At 30.8% G+C, this 18705-nt stretch overlaps 1 protein-coding gene across 1 annotated transcript; it reads left to right on the forward strand.

The window, feature by feature from the left end:
* Nucleotides 1-14628: 14628 nt before the first annotated feature.
* On the forward strand, nt 14629-17801 carry LOC127107214 (uncharacterized). Its single transcript, XM_051044510.1, has 6 exons — nt 14629-14931; nt 15020-15265; nt 15367-15540; nt 15649-15755; nt 16425-16747; nt 16935-17801. Exons 1-6 carry the CDS (start codon nt 14788-14790, stop codon nt 17519-17521), a joined length of 1581 nt encoding a protein of 526 aa, XP_050900467.1. The 5' UTR covers nt 14629-14787; the 3' UTR covers nt 17522-17801.
* Nucleotides 17802-18705: the final 904 nt, after the last annotated feature.

Below are 18705 nucleotides of genomic sequence, written 5' to 3' on the forward strand. Positions count from 1 at the left end.
CGATTGTCTCTGTAAGGTACAAGATAATAAATTCCGTCTTTGATATCTTCGAGGGAGGTGAATTCGTTGAGCTTGAACATGTGCCCGAGTGTATAGCTGGAGAACGAGACATTTGCGACATACTAGTCAATGTTTAGTTGCGACATTTTCAGTTTGTGTAAAAAATAACATAAGGGCACCTTAATTTATAGAAGTCATAGATCAATATGGACCACTCAGTGACTGACATGTTGATTTAGGAGATATATCTCCAGTTCCACACCATTTTATTTTTTTCCGGAGATGCATCTCCGGAACTTCTCCTGAACCAATTTCAGAAAAAACCTTTAAAAATAAACCTGATTTTTTTTTACAAAAGAACAATTGTTATTATGGGGAATATAAAAAATGAATTAAGACACAATATGAACAATTGTTGAATGTATTGCACTTCATTTATATCGAGACACAATTACATACACTTATTTGTCTGGCTACAGAAGAAATTAAAAAGAATCGAAACATAGGTTGCAAGCTAAATCTATAGGTGGTACCCCCTTGGACTTTTGTGTATTTGATTCTCTTTCAATGTTGCTTAATTTCTCGAACTCTTGAGTCTTTTCTATAAAATGATCCATCCAAGTTTTGGCTTTTTTTGTTGAATGAATCGTCCACTCTTGTGATGTAAATGGTATATGGCATCCCGGTTTCAAGTAAACTTTAACAAAATGACTTGATTTTGAGAGTCACCCAATACACATAATACAATCATTTTGATTTTGAGGAGGGGTAGTACGTATTCAAAAAAAGGTTTCTGAAAAACCGTATCGTGTTAGATCAACACACACTCGATTATACACACATGTTATTAGGTGACCCATTTCAGGGAAACACATCCATTTTGTATTCGGAGCTGGTCTGCTATGGCAAGGAACATGTGAGTCATAAACTTTGTCGAAGTTTTTTTTTTCTTCGTACAACTGTGTATATGATTCTTTATACGTCCTCAACTCTTGGATAAGTTGATGGCAGATAAGTGTATGATTATATTCTTCTTTACCGAGTAAAGCTGAAACTACTCGATAACCACAATTATCGTCCCCCTCAACATTGATGATCCACTCGACGTATTTGTGCATAAAAACCGACATCTCATCGATGAATGGAATTTTGGTGGAAGCGGTGTAGGAGGTGGTTTTCTAATGCAAGCTCCTTTGACAACACTTTTTTGAGATTTTGGAGTTGGTGAGTCAGGGAAAACTTTGTCAACATGTTCAAAATATTAAGGTGACCTTGTAGTCGAATTGTCATTCAATGTAGGCTTTATTTTCTTCGGAGCACCTTTTGTTTTTGCCGGTTGAGAGGGCGGTTTCATGTCGGTGGTTTCTGGATAGGCAATATTCCTCAATTGTTCTTTGATATGGAGTTTCATGTTGTCATCAACTTTCAAAAATATCTCTTGTATCACTTTATATTAAGTCAAAATAGAGATATTCGATTTACCGTCATTCATGACACCATCATCATCAAACCTAAGTCTCTTCTAATTAGTGCAAACCTCGTCCATTCTTATTAAATCACCAAGTTTCACATTTTTTGCAATAACACAAGCACATGGAAGACCATATGTTTTCACAATTGTGCATCCACACTTTGCGTTATTGGAGCCTACATTATCAACTCGTTTAGCCTCGTGAAAAATATAACTCAAAGCCACTCGAGAAATGTTACCGACCAACTAAGAATAAAAAGTGTTGTCTTTAAATCTATGTTCTAAGACTGTGATGCTTCGACCAAACGTTGTATGTATCTCATTATGCTGGTTTTGAATCATGTGGTTCAAGAAGTCTCAATCTATATACAAATCACCATTACTATTTCCCAACCAATTTTCAAAGTAGCATGGGCAACTATACTCTATTAGTTGTTGTATTTCTAAGGTGTCTAACATTGTCAGTCCATGCACAAATAATTTTCTCCTTCACCTTATCAAGAATTGTGCTTTCGACATATTTCAACAAATCAGGATACTTTTCACACACTTTCCTGAAATACATAACAAAATTGGCATATAGTTCTTTTATGGACGAATTTATTATATGATTCCATGCATCCATTATTTTCAACAACCACACCCTCTTTCACCAATTTTCCATCTTAAAACTCTATTTGTTTCGTCCCTACCACGGGTTTAACCCGACTTCTCACATTGTTTGTTATGTGATACCTTTGCAACCGAATTCATCAAGGCAATATCATAGTCGGTAAAAATCACTTTAGGCATCTCACCTTGGTCCTTCAACAATGTATGACACACCTCTAAGGCCCAAGTAAAAATGTTCTTTTTTTCACACTCAAGAAATGCAAACCCAACAAAATATGTCTTCTTAGTTGAGGTAACACCAACCATCTCCAATAATGGAAGTCTATACTTGTTGGTCTTGTAGGTTATATCAAGTATGAGCATAATAGGAAACATGTTGAACAATTTTATGGAATCAAGATGAGTCCAAAATATATCCCTAACAATAACTTCATCCTCGCACGTTCAATATCTAGACATGTAACTGTTATCATCCAACAATTTTAAGAGTTGTTACATTTCAGTTCTATCCCCCCTAGTTAGGTACCAAATATTATACACTTGCTTAATATTTAATATATTTCGGGGTCTTTTCTATTTCATTGTTACAAGTATATTTTTCGGTTAAACTAGATTCAATGTCATGTCAACAACACATTCCTTCTCTTCTGGCATGAGCCGACACACACTAGGATGGTCGGGTAATTTTTCACACAAATCATAGTTATGCAAACCACATATCACATTAAATCTCCAGTTTTTGTTTACCAACATGTAACCATGCACCTTAAGCGGACATCCATGTTTTCTTGAACCGGTGTCGTCTCTTTTAAAGTTCTGGAGAGGAGTTCCATATTTCCCGCTTTTTTCGCATTTCATTGTCATAAAAGTGCATCCTCTATTCGAATCATTATCGTACATTCTGATAGCCACACCAAATCCAACTTTAGAGGCCTCCATACGAATCCATTGAAGCATTTCATCACGAAATTCAAACTCTTCTTTTTAAATTGGTTCCCAACATCTATCGCCTTCACAATAACACATTCGACATTTTGAGAAACAACTTATTTTGGGAAAACATCGGGGTGCACCATATCTAACGAAAACAATAAAAACCATAATAATATATAAACACTACTGCTGAAGACAGACTTGGAAGTCAAACACAGACAACTTCTGAAAATGCATCTTCGAACAAGTTCATACACGTTCCGGAGATACATTTCCGAACACAACACTACTTTTTTCAGAAAAAAATGAATGATTATTGTGAGCAATGCATAGGGAAATAAAGGATCTTTACCTGAAATTATATATTCTTTTGCTCCCTTTGATGTGATGAACCAAACGAATGGAGATTTGAAGTGAAAAAATGGATTGAGACTAGAGGAATTTTTGTGTGAAGGGTTTGGTTGAAAACCAACTTTGACAATAATGGATATGTGATCATAGAGTTGATTATTTTATCATAAATTTTCGGAGATGCATCTCCAAAAATATTTGACATACAAAGGTGACATAAAACTTTAAAATCCCGCCCATAATTTCGGAGATGCATCTCCGGAATTTCTACTGAACTGGTAAATAATTAAGGTATTTTTTAAAATATTTCGGAGATGCATCTCCGGAATAAAAATAACTCAGCTTATAGGGCGCCTCTCAGAATGACCTTTGTTGAGTATCTAAGAGGTGCGTCCGGAGATGCATCTTCGGAAACAGGGGGCATTTGTGGAAATTCGTGTGGTGCATTAGGAACATATTGAGTGCGTTAAGAATTAGGGTTTTTTAGGCTAGTTCTAAAAAGTCCACTACCCATTAGGGCTAGCCCGTATGGGCCACGGGGTAGCCCGTTAGACCCGTTTAACTATTAATTCAAAAAATATATATTAGTATTTATGTTGTCTCACTTAAAAATAACACATTGATTTTTCTCAACTCACTATATTTTATCTCTTTTCTATTCAATATTTCTCTTTTAAATATTTTACATTAATATATTCAAATTGATATTTAATTTTGTGTGTGTGCGCGCTTTACTTCACAATTTTCTTGTATTCTATTATTTTCTCATGTCTTAAATACTTGAATATTATTTTATACAATTTAGACATGTATTAACACATTATAGCATTTATACAAACTAATATAATATTTAAAAATATATTATATTTAAAATAATATAATTTTTAATTATATTTATAATAAATATTATGAGCTTTCATTTAAATTTTTATGTAAAAGTTAATATAAAAAATAGCTCTTTAGAGTCGGGTAGCCCAAAATTTGTAAAGAGGCGGATTCAGATAATAATTTTTAAATTCAAATTACAATAAGATTTTTTTGACTCAGTCCTATAAAGTTTAAGATCAGTCAGAAACAATTCATTTAATGCCGAGTAAGCCGTATTGACAGCTTTAAGTATATTACCAAAATAATAAGAATTCTTTCTATTTATATAGGAGCTCAGTTGTATTATATGTTGTAATTAGTATTTTATGTATTGTATTTTTCGTATTAATTATTTAATTTTAAATATAATCTAAATAGAGTAGTAGACCAAAAGCTACGAAATATGTTAAATATAATTTATAGAAAAAAAGAAGAAGTTGTGAATGGAGTAAATCAAGTGTATTTGGAGGTGACAACTTAAAAAAGATCAAACATATTTAGTGAGGTTTTTGATAAAGTGATGGTAATTGTTTAATATTTAAAAGGGGACAAATTATATATATATATATGATTTTGTTGAGATAATTATTTCTTCACATTATGTTTTTTTTTCTAAAAAAGATTTGTATTATTTCAAGATTTTATTTATTATTTCTTTCATAACCCTGATTCTTGTTTTCTTTGTTGGTATCCGCTGGTAGTGTGTGGTCCAGGTAGTAAGACCCGTTGAGTGAGACAATGAATATGTTGGTTTAACACACTGTAGTTACTTCTTAGAAAACAAATTATAGGGGGGGAGAGGAGTTGTATGTTTAACTGAGTTATAATCTATCACTTTTAGAATTTGTTTTGTAAAATTGTGACATTGTCTCAATAGTCATGTCTCAAATCCTCATAGTTTTGAGTGAGATAGGGAACAATTTTCGTAGTATTAGAAGCAGACCTTTGATTCCCATTACTTCTAATGATGATAAAATTGAATTAGATCAAGATATGTTTCAAAATCATGAGCTAGAAATCTAAGAATTAGAAAATAGATTAGTTAATTGGTCTATGCCAGAGATAAAGCTAAAGGAAATTTACAAAATTAGCACGTTTGATTACCATAGTAAGAAATTTTTTTATACTGTTGAATCTGCTAAATCTATATATATTAAACATGAAACTATTAACTTGCTTGACAAAAAGTTGTTAGAAAATCATCATAAAGAAGGATATTGTTATATCCATATGGACTTAATCCAGATCACCATTAAACCTCTTCATAAGTTAGGACTTAATACTCCTATATTTTTAGTCCTTTGTGATACCCGTATTAAAGATTTTGACAATTCGAATATTACTATAGTTGAATCTAACCTTAATTATGACCCATTTACTTTAACTGTCATCCGAATTACTCTATGAGTTTATCTGACGAGTTTACTAAAAACTCTCTAGTTATCCATGTTCAAGACCTAAGAGATACTTTTAATCCTGGAGTCTCTAACATAGATGCCATTAGTAGAATTACATACAAAGTGTCTAATGTCAACTATAATTTCAAATCTCTTAGATCTATCCCCAAAAATGAAACTTGCATTATCAAGGCCAATCTTAGCAGCTCTAATGTTATGACCCCTAAGATTCTTACTACGTCTGATATTATTGATAGATTCCCTTAAGAGTGGATTTTACAAAATGCAGTTAAATCTAAAAAGATTGAAGTGACATCCATTAGAGATGTTATTCAAAACACTAATGGACTTGTCAAAATTATAATGAATAGGAGTCAATCCTTTTGTTATAATTAGTCTAGCAGCATAGGTTCTGCATCCAGCGCTAGCCACTATGTAGATTCTACCATTAGGGTAAACCTTGCAGGGGTAAATTTTGCTCATACAGTACCCTGACCTTTATACACATAGACGACTTCTAGATCATCCTCTCCTACTGGATCTCAAATTTTGGGAGTCATTACTCAAGAAAAAGCCTTTGTCATTGATAAATCCTGGATTAAAGCCGACTTTGAGGCTGACTACAATTTAGAAAAGAGAGACTGGTATTTCTCATCATTTTCCAAAGAACATACTCAAATGTATTTCTAAGAGTTTTATCACTTCTTAGAACAACATAAGATCAATGTTTACTTCTTTACCTGGTTTGAATTATTTTGTCTGGAAGAAAGGATAGATAACCCTTTTAATACTAAAATGTACTTAGATGCTAACATTAGAATTAGTACCAAGTGGAAGACTGTACAGAAAGCGATCATAAAGTCTATTCATCCTCCTTTAGAAGCCATAAAAATTACACCTTCTAAAGAAAATATAGAGATAAAAACTTATCCTTTTAAGTCTATCATCAATCCCATAGAACAAATAAAAGATATTAATAATCTACACAGTCATATGAATTATTCGAACCAGATACTACACACTATTGCTCAACAGTTAGATAAAATAGAAAATCATGTCTCTCACCCTAGATATGTCAAATACTACAACTTAGAGCATACCCGTCCTATTTACCATTACCATACACCTTCTACCAAATATTTAAAGGGTGCGAGCTTAGGTAGTGACACTAACCAGAAAATAGACGAATTAGTTAAAAAACTAAAAACATTGAATGTATGAAGTTCTTCTGGAGAAATAAATATCGTATCTCATGAAGAAGAATTTGATAATATGATTAGAAAATTAGAAGAAAAATCCCCAAAACCCAAAACCCGAAATTATTACCCTAGGCCTTCATTTGTAAATGTGCAATTTGAAGAAATAAGTAGTTTTTATAGAAAATAGCTATTTAGGATATTCCATTATGGAATGGAATATTGATGGAGCTTCTGAGCAGCAAGTTTTAGATACTATAAAAAATATGACCATGGCGGCTTCCGCCTTTAAATTTAAAGGAAACTCTGATAAGCAAACCAATGATATTCTTGTAATGGGTTTTACAGGTAAGTTAAAGGGATGGTGGGATAATCTCATAAGTCCTATAGATAAATCTCAAATCGATATAGCTGTTAAAACTGATTCTAATGAAACAATTTGTGTCATTACTCTCTTATATGCCATTACCAAGTTCTTTGTAGGAGAACCTCTTAAGTTCCAACAAAGATTAAGCGACCAATTATTAAACCTCTATTGCCCATCCATGTCAGATTATAGGTGGTATAGAGATATGTTTCTCTCTAAACTCTGTCTTAGGTATGACGGATATGCGAATTATTGGAAATAAAGATTTATTAGTGGCTTACCTAGATTATTTGCTGAAAAAGTTAAGACTAACATTAAATTTTTTGTTAACAAAACTATTCTTTATCAGTCATTAACTATAGGTGACTTATGTAATTATATTATAAAAACGGGAATACAAATATGTACTGATTATAAACTCCATAATAAAATTAAAAATGAGAAAATAAATAAAAGGTGCAATATGAGTTCCTTCGTTGAGCAATACGAAGTTATCCCTCTTAGAGCTTCCAATAACCTTGAGAATAAGAAAGTTGTTAGTAAAGGAAGAAATAACTTCCGTTATCACAAGAAAAAACCTTATAAAAAAAACTCTGAATTTTACAAAGCACCTTACAAGAAAAAACATGGTAATCAAACCTACAAGAAGCCGTTTACCAAGCCTAAAGATAAAGATGTTAAATGTTATAAATGTGGGTTTTTCGGCCATTATGCTAATAAGTGTAAAGTTCAAGAAAAGATTAATCAATTAGGAAATTTGGATATTTCGAAAGAATTAAAGGATAGTCTTATAACTACCTTAAAAAACATCTTACTTAAATCTGATGAAGAAGGTCGTTCTTCTTCTGAGGAAGAGTCGTCTTATGAAGATATTAACCAGATTAATAATTCTGAAGATTCTTATTCAAATTCTGAGGAATTCTTAGGAATAGGTTTTTGTAACTCCAGTAATTATGATAAAAGAATTAACGTGTTAACCGACCATCAGACTAATACCCTAATAGGAATATTAGACAAAATGGAAGACTCTGAGAGTGAGAGTGCTTTCATGAGACAAATTAAAAATATTATTGGCGAAATTGATATCGATAAAAGAAATGTTAATACAATAGAATTTAAGGATATCATGAACTTATTTAAAAAACCCATTGAAAAGGCCGTTTCGGTGAATGATTTACAAGAAGAAATTAGGAATTTAATGAAAGAAATTCAAGGTTTAAAACCTCGGGATGATGACTTAGAACTTAAACTTTTGGAATTACAAGATCATATGATTATTCAAAGTCAGAATATAGCTTCACCTAGTGTTAAACATGATGTAGGTATTAGAGACATTATTGTCACTATTAATGAAGACCCTTATATTAATAAAATAGAAAATATGATATCACATAAATGGTATAGTAAAGTAAAACTTATAATACAAGACAAACTTTTTGAATTAATTGCTTTAATAGATTCTGGGGCGGATTTAAATTGCATCCAAGAAAGATTAATATCAACCCAATATTATGAAAAAACTAAAGAATCCTTAAGAGGAGCTAACAGTAACATGTTAAATATCTCGTATAAGCTATCTAACGCCAAGATCTGTAAAGACCAGGTTTGTTACAAAACTTCTTTTCTTTTAGTAAAAAATATTTAAGAAGCTATTATTTTAGGAACCCCGTTCCTAGCTCTTCTATATCCTTTTATCGTTGATAACATATATATTACTACCAAACCCTTAGGACGTGAGATAAAATTTGAATTTTAGATCAACAAAAAATTAGAGATCTTAACTTTATCCAAAGTAAACAAAATTATTTTATTAATCTTATTAACAATAAACGGGAACACATTAACTTCATTAATAAGAAAATTCATTTTAAAAGAATTGAAGAATAATGACTCTCGTATGGTATTCAAGAGAAAATTAAAATCATGAAAGATAGATTTGTTAAACATCTTTTTTCAGAACAACCTAATACTTTCTGGAAAAGAAAGACTCACATTATATCTTTACCCTATGAACCCGATTTCAAAGAAAAAGATATCCCTACTAAGGCTAGACCAACACAAATGAATAACACAATATTTAGATTATTGTAAAAAATAAGTAAATGATTATCTAAAAATGGGTTTAATTAGACCAAGCAAGTCACCTTGGAGTTGCTCTGCTTTTTTTATGTTAACACAACTGAGTTAGAGCGAGGTAGCCCTCGCCTTGTGATTAATTACAAGCCTCTCAATAAGGCTATACCCTACCCCTAATAAGAAATATTTAATTAGTAGACTATACCATAAAAGTATATTTTCAAAATTTGACCTTAAATCAGGATACTATCAAATTCAATTAGAAGAAATTGACAAGTATAAAACTACTTTTGTAGTATCCTTCGGACACTATGAATGAAATGTTTTACCTTTTGGGCTCAAGAATGCCCCTTATGAATTTCAAAATATTATGAATACCATTTTCAATTATTACGCTCATTTTACTATAGTCTACGTTGATGACATTTTAGTCTTCTCAGACTCCATTAATCAACATATGCAACACCTTAATCAATTTTATGATTTAATTAAGAATAACAGTTTAGTTCTATCTAAAAAGAAGCTTAATTTATTTCATAGTAAGATTAGTTTTTGGATTTTGACATTAGCCAAGGTATGTATATGCCTTAGCAGATCCTTAGATTTTGTTAATACGTTCCCAGTTTAATTAAAATACAAAGTCCAACTAAAAAGGTTTTTAGGATGTCTCAATTACGTTTCTGATTTTATCCCTAATCTTAGAACTATCGTTTTACCCCTATTCAAAATACTTAGAAAAAATCACCCCACCTTGGGATGATTCCATGATTGAGAGTGTTAGACAATTAAAACAATTGGCCAAGAAGTTACCTTGCATAGGAATTCCTGATTCTAGGATCAACCTTATTGTTGAAACAAATGCCTTAGACTTAGGGTTTGGTGGTATATAAAGCAGATACTTCCAGGCACGGAAAATGAACAAGTTGTTAGATATTATTCTGGAACTTGATCTTCGGCCCAATTAAATTTTAGTACTATTAAAAAAGAAATTTTAGCCACTGTTTTATGCATTATCAAATTTCAAGATGATTTGTTTTTAAAATTATTTGTTTTAAAAACTGTTTGTAAAGCGGCTAAAAGCGTTTTTAAAAAGGATGTTAAGAATTTTGTTTCAAAACATATTTTTGCCAGATGACAATCTTTATTATCTTATTTTGATTTTTAGATAAAACATATTGAAGGTATTAAAATGTTTTTATCCGACTTTTTAACAAGATAATTTTTACAGGGAAAACATGATCAAGAAACCGAGTGATCCGTGAGATGACTACGGTCCTCCATTGTCCCCATTACCAAAATTACTTCACCTACACCCTCCAAACCACTAAACAAACCATCTTTATTATCACCATTAGCTTTTACGCAAAATATTACCACCCCTTTATCCTAAAAAATTAAGCCAAGTTCTAAATTAGCCTTTTATACTCCTCCTCCTTCAGTAAAAACTTCCTTTATTACTAAAAGTTTGAAAGACCATGTTATCCCTCTAGAACCAATGTATTGTTTATCAGATGTATCTCTTTTGTAAGTTATCTCAAGATTTTTTCCTCTGAGATTTTTCTTCTTACCTAAAGAATTAACAAAGACCATAAAGTCTTATGAATTTATTTTAGTTGATACCTACTCCATTTGTCTCGCTCATCAATCTGATGAGGTTGACAAAACAAAGATTAAGTTTTCTAAATTTAAGATCATGAAAGTTTGGTCTCCGTCCGATTGGGGCCAACCGCCAGCAAAAGGTCGCTTATTCTCTAGAACTTACTCACCACATACCTTCAGTTATTTTGATTATATGGAAGTCTGAACAAATTTCTTAGCTATTGAACCTTTCAACCATACTTGGTTCATTTGGCTCAACAAAGATATCTCTTTAAACTTCCCTTACTGGTTCATTAAATGGTTTCAACTTATTGGACCTACTATGGACATTTTCCAAGATTATGCTGTTAAGTCTTTCAATAAATTTATCTCAGTGACTACTTGTCCGACACACAAGGCGATATTAGCATTTTGTGCAGTTTTTGGCATTATCTAAATTAGTTATTGGACTTTTTCATCAGAGTTATTATGGAAAGTCTGCCAGAAAACTCAATTAATTAAAATATTTTCAATTAAATGGTGGTCAAGTTTAACCCAAAACTACTATCTAAAGCAAAGTTGGAGGCATTGTGCAAAGGTTATTCAACCTTTTGCAAAAATACAAACTTAAGTTCTCAAGATACTGTTTTCCTCATGGACCGGTCTAAGTTACTAGCAACCTTATCTACTGCTGCAAGTCCTAATGAATTTTTGTCTAAATTAAAAGAAGCTATTTCTGTTTTGTGTGATAGTGAAAGTGAGTCTAGTACCTGTGACAACTTGAATGAAAATGAAGACGACTGTTACGATATTACGGATATTGATGGTTAAAGTTTGAAGATAAGATTTGAATTATTGATTAGACTAATTGAAGATAAGATTTACTAAAGATTATGTCAAAAGATAAGTTTGAACTACTTTTAGAAATAAGACTTGTTATGGTACTATTGTAGGCCATGTGAGCCACCTTATCGTATTATCTTTGTTTTTTCTTTTGGCTTTGTCGACCACGTACCTATAAAGTGTTAAGGAGTTTTTAATTTTATTTCAAGTCTGTCTTGCACCATTCTCTATATAAGAGAGTGAAAGTTGTTATGAAGGACATTCGAACTTGAAACCTCTCAAGTGAGAAATCCTGAAGTCTAAGACCCTCTTGTAACCTCTTGTAAGTATTTTGAAATAAAATCATGTTGTATAATAGTTTCGTTCATACTTCCCCATTTATTTTAACAACTCTTATTATTGAAATATATGTGTGTGTGCGTGCGCGTGCTTCTGGATCAAATGACACAAATGTGTCAAACCTAGTAACATGACACATCCGATAACTCTTCATCCTATGTCCGTATAATAAAATCCACCGTTGAATTGAAAAATATTATCATATAGATCACGCATATAAAATTTTACTTCAATCAAACATAATTTGATATGTTGAGAATGATAAAAATTAACGGTTTTCATGAAGTTTCATAAGACGTTAGTTTTTACCTATGTCGTTGACATGTCAAATAATTTTTGATTGATATCTTGATCTATATGATAATATATTTCAATCCAACGACAAACTATATTATACGAATATGCGGTAAAGAGTTATCTTATGTTATTAAATTTGACACTTTTGTGTCATTTAATTCTGATTATATATATATATATATATATATATATATATATATATATATATATATATATATATATATATATGATGAAGAAATTCTGAAGATTATATTTGTAACTATGGATTTTGAGTGATATTGGTTTTCTTGGTTTTCTTGTTTAAACTTATGATTTGTAAAATTCTACCGAAAATAATATAATGTTAATCTTTTTAAAATCACCAATGCTTATACAATTGAAAAAAAAAACTCTTTAAAGTTTTATTTTAACTTCAAAATCATTGTTTTCTTTAATTTAATTATTGATATGAAAATAATTAATTTATATAGATATTCTATAAATTTTCTTATTCATTAATGATAAATAAACCCATAATGAATATATTGATAGATAAATTTCTTATTCACTAATTATAAACATTAATAATAATAGTATTCTATGCACGATAAAATCATGAAAAATGAATCAACGTAAAAATAATGATGAAAAAACTAATATGAAAGATGTAATATCCTTTGTAAAAGAAATATCTAAGAAATATAAGATTTAAATTTTTTTTTGGACTTGACATGAATAATTTCAGGCATTTTTTAGGTTTTGTAAATTGTATACTAAACACTAACTAAAGAATCGAAGAATAGATTAACATACTCTTATATATGTATTATGAGTTTAATGATTAATGAGAAATAAATATATAAATTATTTTAAAACATTGTATTATTCACCTAACATATATCTTAAATGACAAGAACATAACTAAAATAATTAAAATAAAACTATAATATATTTATGTTTAATATAATTTTAAAACATGTTCATTTAGAAGACTATATGTAAATATAGTTATTCATTTAAACTAATATTTAAAGTTAAGATTCAAATTAAATCGGTGCAACGCACTTGTCATATATATAGTTCAAAAAAATAATGTTAAAAAATCAATTTGAAAAAATAATAACGGTAAGATAGATTTTAAAACAAATTAAAAAACTAATATCCATTTTCATTTATAAAAAATTACAATAATATAACACTAATAGCAATATACATTTAAAATATAACATATTTTATTACTAATTTAATTTAAATAAATTATAATAAAAATATATGAGTTAAAAAAACTTTCACAAAATTATTATATTCCTTTTATTAATAATACTAAAAAAGATATCATTTTTATTGTTACATTCTTTCATTGGTTACAATTAAATAATAAGAGAAACACTTCAAATTTATTGAAATTATAAATAATAAAAAATGATTTTATCTTTTTTTATTTGATTCACAAAATCAATTATTTATTTTAAATTTAAATAATTTTGATAATTTATCATATTTTTGCATTTAAAATTAAAATCTTATCAATTTTTAGGGTAAATAAGTAAAGTAGACAAAACAGTTTGAATTTAAAATATAATAATTTATTTTGTAAATCAAATAATATATAGAGTAAAACATTAATTAATACTAATAAAAAAGGATCGAAAAAACCTTTAAACAAATTTAAACTTGTTTATATAACATATAATAATGTCATATTTTTGTAATCTCAATTTTTATTTTAAACTTACATGATTTATACATATTTCTTTTTCTCTTAATTTTATAATATATAAATTAATCTATTTTTGTTATATTTTTTTCCTATAAGCAAAATTTCTAAAACCATTTCAACGAATTCACCTTTTTCATTAGTTTATTTTGTTTTGATAGCTTTTTCCTTTATTTATTAACAACAACCATTACTACTTTTAATGAAGGCATATATATGCAATATTTTAAATCCCTACACTTTTTCCGCCAACAAAATTCCCTACTTTTCCGTTTTAAATAAATGGCATGTGAGTCATTTCCATCTAACACTTACCTTATCCACTTAATTAATGTATTAACTTTATCACTTACTATAAATTAGTGTATTGTTTATAGACATTTTTATAATATTGTTTTTATTAATTAAATTTTTCTTTATAAAAAATGAATATCTTATAACTACTTTAAAAATATCCAAATCCAAAATTACGCTCTTCAAATCAAATTACTTTCTTTGCGCCAAAACATAAATTCCCTATTTCCCGTTTTACGCAAAGGGTATATTAGTCATTTCTGTCTTACACTTGACTTATCCACTTAAATACGGCGCCGTATCATTCGGAGGAGATGACAGCTGGCCAAAGAAGCGAAAAACAACTTCTATTGTTGTTTCTTCTTTCTTCTATGCCGCAATTCACAATTTCACTTTCATCAACTCTTTCTCTCTCTGAAAATCGATTGTTAAAAAATCGCTTCTGAGTAATTTACAAATCAGCTTCAACAATGGTTCAGCTTATGAGATCTGATTCTGATAATCACTTCATCAAAAAAGTTAAACTGGAGGAGTCTCAGCAACAAGATGATGATGTTCGAGCTATTCCGAATAAACGACCTAGATTTGATTTCAATTTGGATTCTTCTCCCAAGGTTTAGTTTTTTTTTCCTTGGTCGTTTAGTTTGTTGTGTTTATTACTTTCAATTTTGATTCTAAATTTGTGTTTTGCTTTTGGAACAGTGTGATTTAAGCGATGATTCGGTTCAGATTTCACCGGGTTTATACAACCCTTTGAATGAACCAAGTCCTCTTGGTTTGCGTCTGAAGAAGAGTCCTTCACTTTTGGATTTGATTCAGATGAGGCTTTCAGAGCAACATGATTCTAAGAAGAAAGATCAGAAGTCTGCTGCTGCAGCTGCTGCTGCTGATTCCAAACTCAAGGCTTCTAATTTTCCTGCTACTGTTTTGAAAATTGGAACTTGGGAGGTAAAATACTAAGATCATAGTTTTTGTTTTGTTTTGTTTTGTTAGTAGAAATGATCAAGAATAAAAGATTGATGTGATTGTTATGTATGATGATGTTGCAGTATAAATCTAGATATGAAGGAGATTTGGTGGCAAAGTGTTACTTTGCAAAGCATAAGCTTGTTTGGGAAGTTCTTGATGGTTGTCTTAAGAATAAGATTGAGATTCCATGGTCTGATATCATGGCTCTTAAGGCTAACTACCCTGAGGAGGCACCAGGAACACTGGAAGTTGTTGTAAGCATCTTTTTATATTTTTGCGAAACAAGTTTTTGGTGTTTCTGTTTAGTAGCTTTTGGATCACAATTATGTGGCATGCTTAGTTGTTGATTTTATATGTTGTAGCTTGCAAGGAGGCCTTTGTTTTTTAGGGAGATCAATCCACAACCAAGGAAGCATACCTTGTGGCAAGCAACATCAGACTTTACCGGTGGACAAGCCAGCATTCATAGGTATAATAATTGTCTTTAATAGCATACACAATCAGTGCAAATCAGTGTTGTGTTATTGATGTCTGATAGTGAAAAACCAAAAAACCCGCCATATAAAGTCGCTGCATCCGTGGTAAATTGGTGCTATTTGCCACAGTGCCGCCTCCCTTCACTTATCGGCTACGCACGGTGACAAAACTCTGTTGGCGCTATTTGCCACAGCTGCGCCTTCCTTCACAAATCGGCCATGAGACCCCAACTTGTCGTATTGTTGCTATGGCTAATATTTGACAACATTGGTTTAAATTAGTTTTACACTTACTTCCGACATCCAGCTCTATCATCTATGTGAAAGCTTGAGACTTCTGAGTGTGCTCCTCTCAAAGTGTTAGATTCGAATCTCACTGGTGCTAGCAGTTTTTGTGTTGGTCCATCTAGCCAGAGCTTTGCTCAGCTTCAATTAGGCTCCCGCCAGTGGACTGTAAAATTTGGTCCTCCGGATTAGTAACAGGATACTCAGTTTCCAGTAAAAAATAAATAAATTACGAGTTTATCCCATGTATATCCTTTAAATCCATAAATATTTGTGACACTTATCTTTCATCTCAAGTTTTTATATTTTTGTTCTCTTATCTATGGTGGCTTTGTTCTGATTTTTTAATGATATTATTCTCTATGTTATTGTTATAGGCGACACTTTATGCAATGCCCTCAAGGTTTGTTAGGGAGGCATTTTGAGAAGCTCATACAGTGTGATCCCCGTCTCAATTTTCTGAGCCAACAGCAGGATTTCGTGTTGGAGTCTCCTTATTTTGAGACTGGAACTGCAATTCACGACCACATTGAAACCAGTGATGGTTTTGATAGAAAAAGTGAAGGGCATGCTGGGATTTTTGGATTGCAGGATGTGGAATCGGGATCTGCAGGTCAATCATCTTCTTCCAGAAGTGAACATAATCTTATGGGTAAAGCTGTTGAAAACAATTTCCAAGAAATTACCTCACCTAGCTCAGGTAATTGCTTTCGATTTGTTTTATATATCATCACTTGAATTTAGTTTGATGGTCATTGCACTTGTTTGTAGCATAACTTTTCACAACTTTTATAATTAGAAATTTAGAATCATTCGACATGCTTCATGCTTCCACCATCATTATCATCCGAAAATGATATAATTTCATATTTTATTATCATGTGCAGTGATGAACCCTCATGCAATCAGAGGTTTCAAGAGCAGAGGAGCTGAATCATTGAAGTTTCTCAGCAATTTGGATCAGATCAAGTTGCCTGGTCTTCACCCTTCTATGTCGATTGAAGATCTGGTCAATCACATTGGACACTGCATTACAGAACAGATGGGACCTGAAAACTCCAGCTTCGCTAGTGACAGAGCAAAGTTGGAGGAATTCACACAATATTTATTCAACGACTCTCAAATCCAACCAGCCTCCGATGAACAGAATGTCATGTCAAGGGTGAACTCCTTCTACAACCTTCTTCAGAAAGACCCTTCTACAGCCGAAAACAAAACTATTCGAAACAGTAATATTTTTGATTTAGCTGAAGATAGAAAAGTTGATGCAAGCAATCATGCTGAATGCAAAAGTAAAATGGTTGATTTTGAAATTCAACAAGATGATGATGCTGACGATTCTGGTAGTCAGCAAGAAAATGGTTTATCCAGGAAGGAATCAGCTGGAGAGTTACTTCTTAATCTTCCAAGGATTAATTCAATGCCACATTTTCTATTTCCTATGCCTGAAGATTCTGGTAGTCATGTTAGATAGTGATTTTCTGATATAAGCTTGGAACTTTGAAGTATCACAGAACAAAAACCTCTATGTGTAGTTTTCTACTGTGTGAATATTGTATTTTATGTGCATTTGGTTACTCAAAACTCAATGGGATTCAGAGATTTTCATTGATGAAGAATCCCAACAGAGATCTTTATAGTTATTAATCAAAATAAGACAAAAAAATGTTGATCGTGTGTATGAGAGAGACAACAGCTTGTTGGCATCGGTTAAGGACCCATTTAGTTCTATTGGTTATTGGTTACTGTTTTTATTTTCATTGCAAATCATGAACATTAAAGAATGCATGATACAATTTTTTTATAATACATTTTGGATGACAGGTGTAGAATTTTATAAATTTATAATATCAAATTATTTTGCAGTATTTCCAATAAATACGTTATTTTTTCTATTTAGTTGTCTATTTTCACTTTGTCAATATAGTTACTTTGATCTTTAGATATGAGATGGTGTGATTATTTGTGATGATAGTCTTTCAATTGGCCAAAAATTTTAAAGTGCTTTTTTAAATAATAATTCTATAGACCCAAGTTCAACCTAAATAATAGAACACATTCCCTGATCAAACTAAACAATGAAAGGTGCATTTATAAAGTATGTTATTGCAATTTCGGTATATTTAGGGGTTATTGTGATAATATTTTTCTTTTAAAAATTAGGAGTCCGTTCAATGTAATCCAAAATTTAAATATGATCGGTTGAAAAGGAGTTGAATTGATTTTTTTTTAAATTTAATTTCAAAACAATTTTTATTATAATTTAAAATTAATTTCTTTTTTATAGTTTGTATATTTGTTTATTGTTAAGATTTTAGAACTAATGATCGTCCATCATTATTCAAAAATAGTACTAGTATTTGTTCAATTACTATTGTCAACCACCAATTCGTTTACCACCGGTTGCTCTGGGGTGTTTAAAATATACAATAGAAAACACCAAATTAAATCAAGTTAAATTGAAACTGTAAAAAATCGTATTTGATTCGGATGTATTTGAGTTATTTTTTAACAAAATAACGCGGTTTGATTGCGGGTATTTTGCAAACCAAACTAAATTAAATCGCATTATGTTAGAATTCAAATTTCACTTATCGCACATCCAATCAAAAACTCAAATCTATTATATCTTAGCCTGACGATTACGAATAATTTTCT

The sequence above is a fragment of the Lathyrus oleraceus genome, chromosome 7 (assembly GCF_024323335.1).
Source record: "Lathyrus oleraceus cultivar Zhongwan6 chromosome 7, CAAS_Psat_ZW6_1.0, whole genome shotgun sequence".
Lineage (NCBI taxonomy): Eukaryota > Viridiplantae > Streptophyta > Magnoliopsida > Fabales > Fabaceae > Lathyrus > Lathyrus oleraceus.

What these genes read in the sequence shown, in the direction of transcription:
- LOC127107214 (XM_051044510.1), top strand. Translation starts at nt 14,788, where the DNA reads ATGGTTCAGCTTATGAGATCTGATTCTGATAATCACTTCATCAAAAAA. An exon ending in ATTTGGATTCTTCTCCCAAG is followed by an intron (nt 14,932 to 15,019) that starts GTTTAGTTTTTT and finishes CTTTTGGAACAG; the next exon opens with TGTGATTTAAGCGATGATTC. An exon ending in CAGGAACACTGGAAGTTGTT is followed by an intron (nt 15,541 to 15,648) that starts GTAAGCATCTTT and finishes TATATGTTGTAG; the next exon opens with CTTGCAAGGAGGCCTTTGTT.